Below are 12,543 nucleotides of genomic sequence, written 5' to 3' on the forward strand. Positions count from 1 at the left end.
TATTATAATTTTATTTATTTATTTATTTATTTTTTATCTCTCTCTCTCCCTGTTTTTGCTTTCACCCTTCTTTCTTTTTTTCTAGCTTGGTTCAATCATTCCGGTTTTTAACCTCAGGCACACACAGCACCGCTAACATCACAGCCCTTGTCTTTGTTAGTTTGTCTAAATTGTCTTGTCAATCCTTGTAAAAAGTTGTTTTCTATGTCCCTCTATGTTCGTGTTTTTCCCCCACCTGTCCTGTAACCGTAGCACCTAAAAAAATAAATTAATAAATAAAAAATAATAATTTGGAGGTTACAACTACACAAACTGAAGGTGCTTTGAGGTCTAATTCAATAAAAGAGAAGTTAAGTAATTTAGCAGTAGAGCAATAAGTTTGTTGTGTATTTTGGGTTAATGTTACTGCAAAATGGAAATCAATAATTGTCAATAGTCCAAAATTGAATCGATAATAGTTACACATCAACATAATTTTGAGTGTGTGCGCTACCTTGGCTGTGATGTGGAAGTCCTCATGCTCCTTCAGCAGCTCCTGTGTGTGGTGGATACTGGAGCCGGTGGAGGTGTGTGTGGACAGGTAAAACTCCCCGGTGTCGTGGATCCACTCCAGCGCCTGAACACACATGAAAGACACCGACGCCGTCCTGTTACATAACTGAACTCTTGTTTTAAACCCAGACCTGTTTTTTTTTTTGTTTTTTTTTTGCTTTTCACCTGTTTGGCGCTGCGTTCAAACACCACATACTGCTGACACTGGTCCAGCCGTCGTTTCCTCATGGTCCAAAAGTGAAGCACGCGGTTTTCTCTCTGCAGCAGCTCGTTGAGGATGTCTGAACGAGAGGGAGACAGAAAACACTCACAGTTCAGACATTCACCGAGGTTACGCTCACTGTGACTCAGTAAGAGACAAAAGAGTTAAGTTACTTAAATATGCTATTGAGAATTGTTGATTTTATAAATAAACAAAAATGTCTTGCCCCATTTTAGTATCATATGCACCAATATATTTCACATCTAATATATAAAACAGAGTCCAAGATTTTTATTGTTAGATGATTTATTGCAGAAAGTGTCTGAAACCTTATTAATGAATCATACTCAGACTTCTGTCATTGTATTACTTATGGATGCAAACTCTGTTAGATATTCCCCCACTGACTAGTTAAATAAAATTCAGTATTCCTTCTTCAACACCATCCATATGACGTATTTTACTTTATACATTTACTCTTATGAATAGATACAATTCCTTCACTTGAACTGTCGACGTTGTGGTTGGTTTGTCCGTAAGAATTATCAAAGCTTGTTGTTTTTTTCAATCATTTATCTGTGTTTTCTGATACTCACTTTTAACCTGCTGCTCAGGTGCTTTGACATGACTCAGCATCCCGGGCATGTTCACGCTGTTTCTGTGCATGTACTTGAGAAAGACGTCTGCGTTTCTTCTGGCCAAGGTGCACGCCTGATGGACAAACATCAACACACACTCGGGTCAGACATGTATCTTCACTTTGATGTGTCAGTTTGATGCTGAATGTATGTGTGTGTGTGTGTGTGTGTGTGTGTGTTACCTTGAGGAAAGCCTCCTTCTGCTCCAGGTGTTTACTGATCATGGGTGTGACGTGGTCTGTTTCACAGTTGGGTCCCAGTTTGTCAGCTCCTCCGCACCAGTCCTCCTCTCTCTTGTACTCCTGCTCCAGGCTTTCCAACACACTGCACACCTGAGCGCACAAACACACTCTAGTCAGCCGCCCGAGGAACACGCCACAATTGGGTTTTTTGGGGGGGTTTTTTTTGTGGAGTCGAGCTCCGTCTCTTACCTGTTCGGATGTTTTGTAAAAGGCCACAGAGGCGTTGACCAGCTTCAGCCTGTCCTCCATCTTCAGCATGAGCTGCTGCCAGTGGGAGGCCACGCTCTCGGCGCAGTCTCTGATCAGGTCCATGTCGTAGTGGTTGGCCTGGAGCAGAGCCTCGGCCTTCTGCTGGACCTGCAGGGCACTCTGGTGGGTTTTCTGCAGAGGAGGAAGGAGGTGGAGAAGTTTGGAATTACCAAACATGATGAGCATTGATAAAATCAAATCTAAAAACACACAGTAGTGTAAATGTAAGCGAGGGAGAAACTTCACCTCGATGGCGTGTTGAAACTGTTCATGTTCTCTCTGCAGCTGCTCGGCTTCCTGCAGGGAGCTGGCTGTTATGAGACCAGCGTTCAGCATCGACTCGCCGTTACGGATCCAACCCAGAACCTGGAAAAACAATGGAAGGTGGGATCATGTGGCCGACTTGAGACTTTAATCGCAGCCTGCTGTTTTTTCCTTCTTTTTAAAAAAAAAAATCATCCTTGTATTCTGCAGTTCCAGCATCCTGGCCTGCAGGGGGCGCTACCTGTTTGACTTCAGCCTGCAGGTGTCTCAGCTGGACGCACTGCTCCAGATGCCTGCGGTGCTGCTCGGCAGCCAGGTCCAGCTCTTGCTGTTTTTCATGGAGGAACTCCAGCAGGTCCTGAACTCTCGTCGCCATGTCGACGTCCCGGTCACACAGCAGCTCCACACCTGGAGCGAAGACACACACACACACACACACACACATATTAGCTCTGGATGGATACCCACAGCAGGTCTGGCCAATTAGCTGTAATACATCTCCTAAATGAACTTGAAATGCTTTTATCCGTCCTAATAACTCCTCTGTGGATAATATCATCAGTGTGCTTCGATACACGTGACGTGATGTAACCATGTCTTGTGCTCTTTCAGAAAGCACCTATTAGCATGTGAGATCACAGGTGAGTTATTATGGTTGGTGAGTGGGCGCCTCTCATCACAAACACTGACCGACTCCGACCTCGACGCCCACACAGTATCAATATTAAACTAATGTAGCCAACACAGGAATCTGTGCAGCAGCAGTGAACACGAGCTGTATCCTGTTTTAACCCTCGGCTGGATGAAGACTGACGACTGACAACTGACGTGGCGACGAGCAGCTGACAGTCAAACATCTCTTCACTTCGCCACTTCATCCCTCACGCCACACTTGAGGTATAATAGATTCTGACGGAGGGCAGATGCACAACGCCTCATGGAAGTGGATACTGAAGTTATTTTCTTTTTAAACCTGCCACCTGAAAATGTCTCGTCCTTAAAGGGATAGTTCAACATTTTGGCAAATTGGCCTATACCATAATCCCTATAGTCATAGGAGTAGGTTAATTACCTTTAATTGTCGGTGCAAGCTGTTTTTAGACCAGCGGGGCAGAGCCGTGAGCTGCTCAGCTAACGCAACGGAGGCACACGGTACTTTCGCATTTCCCTCATCAAACTCATCAAATACACAATCCAACAACTCCAAAACGCTCTCGTGGTGAATGCGCAGGTCACAATTTGTTGCTTGTCTTGCATACAGCACACTATGAAATAATAACGTATAACTGTGTAACATTACGACACATGAAGTAAATACTCGGAAATATTTGCGTTTTTTGAAATCACTCCACCCAGCAGCCATGTCTGAAATGTAGTTCCGGCTTCACATTTGCCTCGAAAACAACTCTGTCTTGTAATGTTGCATTATTATTTCATAGCGTGCTGAATGTGCAGGTCACAACTTGTCCACGAGAGCGTTTTGGAGTTGTTGGATTGTGTATTTGATGAGTTTTGAGGGACAGGGGACCAGTGCTGTTCACCTCCATTAACTGAGCAGCTCGCGTCTCTGCCCCGCTAATCTCAAAACAGCTTGCACTGGTAATTAAAGGTAATGAACCTACTCCTAAAACTATAGGGATTATGGCAATAGGCCAATTTGCCAAAATGTTGAACTATCCCTTTAACAGAGACATCATGAATTCATCATGGACTCACCAGAGGCCTGGACTTCGTTGACGTACTGCAGCAGCTCCTGTCCCTGGTGGATGACGTCGAAGGTGAGGTTGTTCATGGTCAGGGCCTTGTCGGCGTGGTGCTGCAGCCGCTGCTCGGCCAGCGTCAGGTCCTCGGTGTCAAAATCGTTCATCTGACCCGTCAGCTCCTCGTTCCATGACTCCAGGTCGGAGATGATCTGGTGAAAGGTGCAAATCACACACACTTTGAATATCAATATGTGAGAAGATGGAATTTATTTTTTTAGTTTCAAATAATACCCATCGTCAGTGAAAAGTCATCAAGCTGCTGGTTGTGGTTGTCACACATTGATAATGCAGCACTAAATGGCAGTTTTGCATGGTCATCATCAATAAATTTTGCTTTTGGTAACACATGGTATCAGAAGACACAACACAGTGATATCATATGATACCAAAACATAGAGTCTGAATGGATTATTATCATTTCTGCACATTCTGTTTTCTGACTTTGCACCTCCCACAAGGATAATGTAATTTCATGTTTGCACAAAATGTCTTCAGTCACACACTCCTGACATGGGTGCACTAAAAAAAAAAAAAAAGATCCCGAGGGGACTCACATCAATGGCATCCCTCTCGAAGATGCGGAGCTGCAGGAAGAGCTCCAGTTTGATCTTCCTCTCCTGGAAGAGTTCCTCCATCTGGGCCTGGGCCTCATCCAGCTGCTGCAGTACGCTCTCAATGTGGTTGATGGAGCTGTTGTGGGGCGTCTTGTTGCTGGAGATGGCCGAGTCCCTGGAACAGAAAGGCACAATTAAGAAATAAGCTGCGAGAGGCAGAGTGGTGCACTTTAATAAAAACAGCCATAAAGATACTGTCGGGCTTGATGCCAAGTGGAGTTGGAAAGCTGCTCTTAAAATTGCTGCAAAGCTCAGGCTGCAGAAGCTTACTTAGCTGTAATATAGCAAAACCAGCAGATCAGAGACGAGAGGCTGATTGAGATTAGATGGAGCTAATTTATCCTTGGAGAAAACTAATACCACATTTAGAATTTGTATTTCACAACTAAAAATGTGATGATTTCTCTGAAAACCTTTTTAAATCTAGTTTCTGGTAAATTCTATTTTGGTTTCCTCCTAGTTCACTATTCTGCTTTTACACTTCAATAGAAACACAGATACAGTACTTCAATCAGTACAGACACAATAGATTCATTCATAACTCACCTCAAAACAAGTTGACACAAATAGCCTGAAATTAAAATCCATTTTAATTTAACTATTCCACATCAAATGTATATCTTTAAATCTTTAAACCTTTCCCTCCACTGCTACAGAGTTGGTAGTTTATAAAATAGTGTTAAACCAGAACTCTTGGCATCTCTTTTTTTTTTTTTTTTATCTAACATGTCTGTAGAAGACTTGCCGGAAACAATGTCACATGGTTTGAAAGATAAGTCTATATTTAGGACTGTATTTATTTCAACAAAAAAAAAGAAAATAATGTGCATGAAATCTCCACCACATTTCTTTCATAATACTATAACGATTATAGTATTTATCTCTAAATATTAAAGTAAAGCCACTTCACTTTTATTGAATGGATTTCAGTGTTCTATTCAACCCTGTTCCAGATATTAGAAGGTATTTTCCCCATTATGATGGGTCATTTAATACATTTAAAAAAATAAAATAATAATAAACAGTTGTTTCTAGTCAGATCCAGTCAAAGATTTCCGGAGATACACTGATCATCAAGCTGCTAAAAACAGAGTACAACACATCACACTGGTCGTACTAACAGAGGATGGTCTACATTGATCATGGTGCACACAACATGGACCACAGAGTCTCCAGGGATAAAAGTGAAAGAGGTCGATCGGTTTCTGAGTCATCAGCCTGACAGACACACACCTGCGTGACGCATGAACACCGAACACACACAGACACTTGTGAGCCTGCGGGAGGCCCAATACGAGCGGGCAAAGACAGCGAAGGTCAGACAGATTCTGATTGGCTCCAGGTTGAGTAATCGGCGTGACAGATGCACTCCCACACTCAAATGCACATTCGTGAATGCACGTGTGCACACATCCCGTACAGTCTCACACACACACACACACACACACACACACACACACACACACACACACACACACACACACACACACACACACACACACACACACACACACACACACACACACACACACACACACACACACACACACACACACACACACAAAAGGTGTGTAGAGTTACAGTTGCCTCCTGGGGAGACTGTCACACAATTAGACACATGCTTATAAAAGCAGACTTATGTAAGAATTCACAGTGGAGCCAATACACCAGAGAGAGAGAGTGAGAGAGGGATGGAGAGAAAGAGGAAAACAGAAAGAAAAAGAAAGAGAGAAATAAAAAAAAGGGGAGGGGGTGGATGAAGAGAGAGGAAGAGGAGCGATTGGAACATCCTCTGTATAAAAATAGAGTTGGAGAATGAGGGTCATCTGCAGCCACCTCTCCAACACCTCCTCCCGTCCTCTCAGCTTTCTTTTTGGTTTTCATGCATCTCATTTCAAAAAATTACACTGACAGATCATTATTGCTTATATTTAGCTCCTTCCACTGTTTACACATTAATTCCAAATCTGTGCACGTCTAAAGCGTCCTGCCAGAGCTCTATTCAAAACCAACACTCGCTGACACAAAGACTAAAAGATGAGTAAGCCAGTACTTTTTTTTTTTTTTTTTTTTTTTACCACCACTAATTAGTTTAGAGGGTTACTACCGCTCTTCTGTTGGACACAGCATGCGCACTGTTATCCTGTTTTATTTCACTCCTGCTGGCTTCTATCTAAACTAATAGTTAAGAGGATATAAATGATGGTTAGGGGCAGTTTCTAAATTTGCAGATGGCATTAGGCCGTCTTCAGATTTGCATTACAGCTGCAGTTTTCTCATCACTGGCAGAGGAGGAAGACAAGTTTTCATTTTCCGTATTCACCAGGTTGTAAGGTTTAGACTTTACTGCAGTTGGAGTGGTAAAATAAAAAACTGTTAGTGTACATTGAAGTATGTTGACTGTTATATAAGAGCATCAAAGAGCAACTATTGGAGCTGCATCAAAAGCAGACGTCTTCTATCCTTACGCCAGGGTTTCATCCGACTCCTTCATGCTTTGCTGTGGTTGAACTGTCGGTGAGGTGTATGACTGTCTAACCTGAGCTGTTGGATGAGGTCCTCTCCCTCCTTGATGACGTTGACGGTGACCTGCAGCGTGGTCTGCTGCTGCTGGCCGAAGCGTTTGATCAGATCCTGGACGGCCTCCACCGACTCGGCGTAAACGTCGTCCAGCAGCTCCTTCTGAAGCTCCTCCAGCCATGTCCACAGCTACACAGGACAGGGGAGGACGGTTATCGGAGCGCTCGCTTTGCTCCTCAACAACGGACATTTGTTTTTCAGCAACTTAATTCGCTTGACAGCACAGAGCGTCCCCGGCCCCTCTGAACATTTTATGGAAGTGTCACCCAAATTTTATTTGGGTAGGCTTGCGTGTGAAATCTCATTTTCTCAATTAAAAATAATTGGAGGACGTGTCGTCTGAGGGAGTAACAGCAGACTGGATCGCTCTGTCTGTTCTCTTACAAAACTACACAAACACACACTGTGGCTGCACTAGAACATGTAAACAACCAGTCACACACATTTCCCATTTCTTTCCAACTCACAAAAGCTGCTTGATGATAATGATGATGGTCCGCCGACTTCCGTCGATTCCTAATCCTACGCCTGAGCTTAAATTACAAGCCAACCCTCAACGCTAAAACTTTATCTTCAATTTATTCAGAAACTGTCCCCTTTTGAAAGAACCGAGACAAACGTCCTCAGTCCGTCTCTTCGTGACTGAACCAAACAAATCACATTATTCCATCTTATCTGGTAATTATTTTGCTCTTGTGAAAGCTCTCATCCACACACAAAACGCTACAGCCCACCATCCACTTCAGCATTATGTCATCCATCCCGCCCGCCTGCCTACCTCTTTGACGTGCGTGTGGAAGGCGACAGACATGTCCAGCAGGACTTTGCGCTGCTCCACGCGGCGAACAAAGTCTTGGATCCTGTCTTCGAGCTGGTGGGCGGCCTGGTAAATCTCCTCTGGGTCACACTCTCCAGTCTGCGCCAGCTGCTCGGCCGCCTCCAGCAGCTTGTCTGCATTGGTGTACGTGTTCTACACCGAGACCGGGTGGGGTGTGGGGTGGGGGTGGGGGGGCAGAGACAGAACCAGATATGAATTTACCAGAGAAAACAATGCAATGCAAACAAAAAAATATATTATATTTTGATGTTGAGCAGAGAGACGCAGCAGAAACAAGTAGAGGATGAAAAACAGGATGTGCACAAGACACATACACTGATAGAGTCGGTGATAGCGGAGCAGCACAGAGATAACTACTGAGAGGAAATAGAGAGAGAGAGAGAGAGAGTGGGTGAAGGTGAGATAAAGAGGAAGAGAAAGATGCTGCAGAAACAAATGGTTACATTAAAGGTGGGATATCAAAAGGTTGATATTAATATCTCCTGTGAGATTCTGGGCAAGTATCCGATATACAGCTCTGGAGGAAGTTTTTACTTGCAGCTGAAGCTTTAGTGTAACACAACAGCAACATTAAAACACGACTCCATTGCAAGCTAAGTCCTGCACTGACACAACCCACAGCTAAAAGTAAAAACTATGGGGGCGGTGCGTGGCACAGTGGTTAAGGCGGCCGCCCCATGTAGAGGCTACAGTCCTCAACGCAGGCGTCCCCGGTTCGAATACCGCGTCAGGCAGACCTTTCCTGCACGTCATTCCCCCTCTCTCTGCCTCCCCCTTTCCTGTCTATCTCACTATGTGCTATCAAATAAAGGCAAAAACGCAAAAAAATATACTTAAAAAAAAAAAAGGAAAAAAAGGAAAAACTATAGAAGCACCAGGTTAGTTGAGCTACTACATTTTATATACTGCTGAGTAGTTTAATCACTTACATTGTATAATATTCACACTTATTATGTTTTGTGTGGACAATTGAAATTGATAAAACATTATAAATATGAAATATTTCCGTCTGAACTGTTGTTGTGGTGCACAGTTCAAGTGTTAAGTTGCATAAAATGGAAATACCCACAGTAGATTTAGCTCAAAATTTGGACGTACTGTAAGCATCTTGTCAGTGTTATTGGGGCACAAAAAAAATCCCAAACATTGTTTAAGTTACAGTAAACATGGTGTTTAGACCACAATGTAAAACTAAAGGTGAGCTTGGCGGCACAAATAGCCCCAGACAGAGGAGATGCAGTGCAGCCTCTAAACAGGACTGTGTAGCTTCAGCTCAACATAGACTGAACAGTCATAAAGTCAGTGTGGTCAGCAATGTCAATTTTACAGTAACGTTTAAACTTATTTACTGGCTACCAATATCTTAAACGAGCCATTAGCTGCTGTTTGAATCAGGTCGTGATGAAAGTGTGGACTGAAGTGAACAAAGCTGCCTTTTACTGGGAATCAATACAACTTTTCATTTAAAAAGAGGAGGAATGTCCAAGGTCTCACTTTGAAATACAACTGCCTAAAAACATAAAACTACACAACAATTAACTGAATTGATAAAACAGACGTAGTAGACCTTACAGCTGTAAAAAAAAAAAAAAAAAAATGGTGCTTGGTATTTTTGAGAGTGATAGAGGGAGAAATGGAAGTGATCTCTACCTGTGCCACTTCCTCAAAGTCTTCATGCCGCTTCTGCAGGGCTCGGGCTCGGTGCAGGGACTTCCCCACACCTGTGTGTTTGCTGAGGAAGGCCTCGCCGTGGTTTTCTATCCAGTCCAGCACCTGTGTTGTGTTGAGACCACAGAGGTTAGAGACAGGACAGTTGGAAAAAAAAAAAAAACAGCACAGCCACGAGGGGGCGCTCTGACAGTGGCAGCTGAGCGGCGAGCTGATGATGATGATGATGATGATCAAGGGAGAGTTAAAGAGCAGAGAGGGCTGACTGAGACAAAGATGGGTATCATGGGATGCCTCTCCGCCTGCTCACACTCCTCTCTCTCTGCTGCTCTGTGTCCTTCACAGCGTTAAGAGATGAACACCATCAGCATCTGCATGGACATATGACCCAATTCGATCGCCATGGCAACAGTTGCCACGGCAACGTTCTCAGGAATGCCCAGGATTCTTTTCTTTTCTTTTTTTTTTTTTGGGGACACTAAAGCAACTGCATTATCATATCCGAACCATTTGATTATGGCGTTTTCATTGTGCTTGTTTTCCGGCCTTCATTATGCAGAGGACATTTACATTTCAGGCGTTTCTCCAGTGTTTCTTTCCACAGGAAGGCAGGATGAGTGCAGACGTAAGGTTCCAGCAACTTGCTCAAGGACATTTTGATAGGAAACATGGCTGCTGCTGGGATCAAACCCTCTATTAAGAGTACAATCCTTCTACCCAGTAAGCTACCCTGCTATTTTCAAATTACTGTCTGACCCTCTAATGTTATACTGAGAAAAAAAAAACACTGGCAACAGTTTCGTCCTTGAATTACCACGTGCTTGAGCAAATGTGAGCATGCATACAAACATAAACATATACAGTGTGTGTGTGTGTACCTGTTGGACGTCCTGCTGGAAGACGCAGAGCTGCAGACGTTGGTGCAGCCGCACTTTGCGGTGCTGCCAGATGTTTTCCAGCTGCCTCTGGTGGTGCAGCACCTCGTGGATGATGTCCAGGACGTGGTGCACTGCTTTTGAGTAGTTCGCCGATGCCGTCAGTGAATCGGCGCCGCCCGGGGTCAAAGGTCGCTGCAATTTGTCCAACAAGGCCTTGCCGTCTTGGCTCACCTGAGGTTAAAAAACACGAATTGCATTCTTGTCACAGGTTGTTTTTTTATTTTTTATTCGAGGTGATCAAAACACAAACAGACACCAAACTGAATGGGTGAATTTTGATGTCACTTTAAGAAACTCAAAAAAAGAGATAATAAACAAAAGTGCCACAAGGGGGAATGGTGAGAGAGGCACTGAGGAGTTCTATCTCACACTGTGCAGTAAATACTGTCAGTGTAAAAACAGCCATTTATTTTAAATCCAATTTGGAGTAAAGGTGTACTGTGCAGAATTTGACTAGGGGGAAAAAATACTTTTATTTTTCACTTGATGCTATTTGAAGATGCATTTTTCAAAGAATGTGAAAGGAAACTTAATTTTAAAACTTTATTTTCCGAGAAGTTGCCACAGTTACTGTGTGGGAATGATGTTTTAATATCAGTAAATGCAGCTGCAGCGCTTTGAAACTCACACCACATCACATCCAAGCACTGTTCACAAACATACATAGAGCTATGGACTGACTGAACTCATTTTGTACATTTTGTACATTTTGTATCGATGTATTGAAGTGTGACGTTACCTCAGAATAAGCAGCAGTGATGTGTTCGTACAGGCCTTGGTGATGGTGGATGGCGTCCTCGAGGTCTTGTAGCTCGGAGGGCAAATCCACCTCACCGCACGCTTTACACCATGAGTCCACGTTACTCATGTACTGCAGGGGAAGAACCACACACTTGCATTAACACAGACTGCTCCTCAGATGTTAAGCATTTCACATGAGACGCATCATGAGACGGTGCTACTGTGCTGTATACGTCCTTGTGCTCTCCCACAGGAGTCACATGTTAGTCAGACATACTCCGGCGTGCATGAATTCGCCCGAGGAGCATTTTCTTTACTATTCCTGGGCTTAAACATGCAGGAATGTCTTTACGTGTGGGTATATGAGCTCTCTGAAGACTATTTCAGAGGATATTATCTGTGGCTGAAAGTGCTGTTTATTGGCCTGTGGTGACTTCCTGGAACTTTGTGTACCCCCCTGTGGGAGGGAAAGGGAAACAAAAACAATCGGCGAGTCTCATCTCAAAGAAATATCAAAAAGCTGAAGTGATCTCCGTCTCATTACTGTCCTTTAAACCTCTCTCCCATGATAAATAGGAGAAGATACAGAGGTAGAACAAAGCTTTTCAGACGAGCCTCCGTCTGTGTGCGGGGGAGAAAAGGTTGGGGTGAAACCTCTGGAAAAAAAAAAAGAAGAAGCTATTCCTATTTCAGCTCACGAGCATGAAAGCCCGGTTTGATGACGGCAATGTTCCAGGTCGGAAAAGTTGTACCACCCATGTTTCCTCATTGGGATTCTGCTTGTGTGCTTTTTCGGCCCATGAATCATTCCATAGTGGTCCGGTTAATGAGCACGGACAGGAATAAACAGCAGATAACAAATGCTTTACTTATATTGCGCATATGTTTATGTAAATGTATGTTAATGCATTGCACATGTGAGACTTTTACAGATTTAATGAAGCCAAATGGGTATTTTACAACCCGGGGAAGGGCGCGCGTATGTCCACGTGCATCCATTAGCACAGCAGAGGTCAACACCTCGGCAGGTTCTGAAGGTGCATCTCTGAGTTTTACTGAAGACTTGTGAAACATGACATGAAGTTAAATCGATATCAGAGTTTAGTGAGTTTTGTTTAATTGATATAACTAAGCTCCATCTATCCATGCAGGGGCGGCAGGGCAACAAAGTTCTCCAGATGTCCCCCTCCCCAGCATCATTTTCCAGCTCTTCCTGGTGGATCCTCACATGATGTATCTGGTGTGTTTTAGTCA

At 43.6% G+C, this 12,543-nt stretch overlaps 1 protein-coding gene across 3 annotated transcripts in view; it reads right to left on the bottom strand.

The window, feature by feature from the left end:
• Window positions 1-12,543, bottom strand: part of LOC310993740 (triple functional domain protein) — an 89,110-nt gene that overhangs the window by 22,724 nt on the left and 53,843 nt on the right. For all 3 annotated transcript variants that reach the window (XM_083982189.1, XM_083982190.1, XM_083982188.1), the window contains exons 11-24: window positions 11,288-11,419; window positions 10,489-10,719; window positions 9,593-9,715; window positions 7,883-8,074; window positions 7,064-7,233; window positions 4,465-4,639; window positions 3,864-4,059; window positions 2,389-2,555; window positions 2,130-2,249; window positions 1,824-2,015; window positions 1,575-1,724; window positions 1,351-1,465; window positions 718-833; window positions 494-616 (exon numbers count right to left, since the gene is read on the bottom strand). In XM_083982189.1, coding sequence (XP_083838315.1) covers window positions 494-616; window positions 718-833; window positions 1,351-1,465; window positions 1,575-1,724; window positions 1,824-2,015; window positions 2,130-2,249; window positions 2,389-2,555; window positions 3,864-4,059; window positions 4,465-4,639; window positions 7,064-7,233; window positions 7,883-8,074; window positions 9,593-9,715; window positions 10,489-10,719; window positions 11,288-11,419 — 2,202 coding nt within the window. The remainder of the gene's footprint in view (window positions 1-493; window positions 617-717; window positions 834-1,350; window positions 1,466-1,574; window positions 1,725-1,823; window positions 2,016-2,129; window positions 2,250-2,388; window positions 2,556-3,863; window positions 4,060-4,464; window positions 4,640-7,063; window positions 7,234-7,882; window positions 8,075-9,592; window positions 9,716-10,488; window positions 10,720-11,287; window positions 11,420-12,543) is intronic.

The sequence above is a fragment of the Trachurus trachurus genome, assembly GCF_905171665.1.
Source record: "Trachurus trachurus genome assembly, chromosome: 11".
NCBI classification, from domain to species: Eukaryota; Metazoa; Chordata; class Actinopteri; order Carangiformes; family Carangidae; genus Trachurus; species Trachurus trachurus.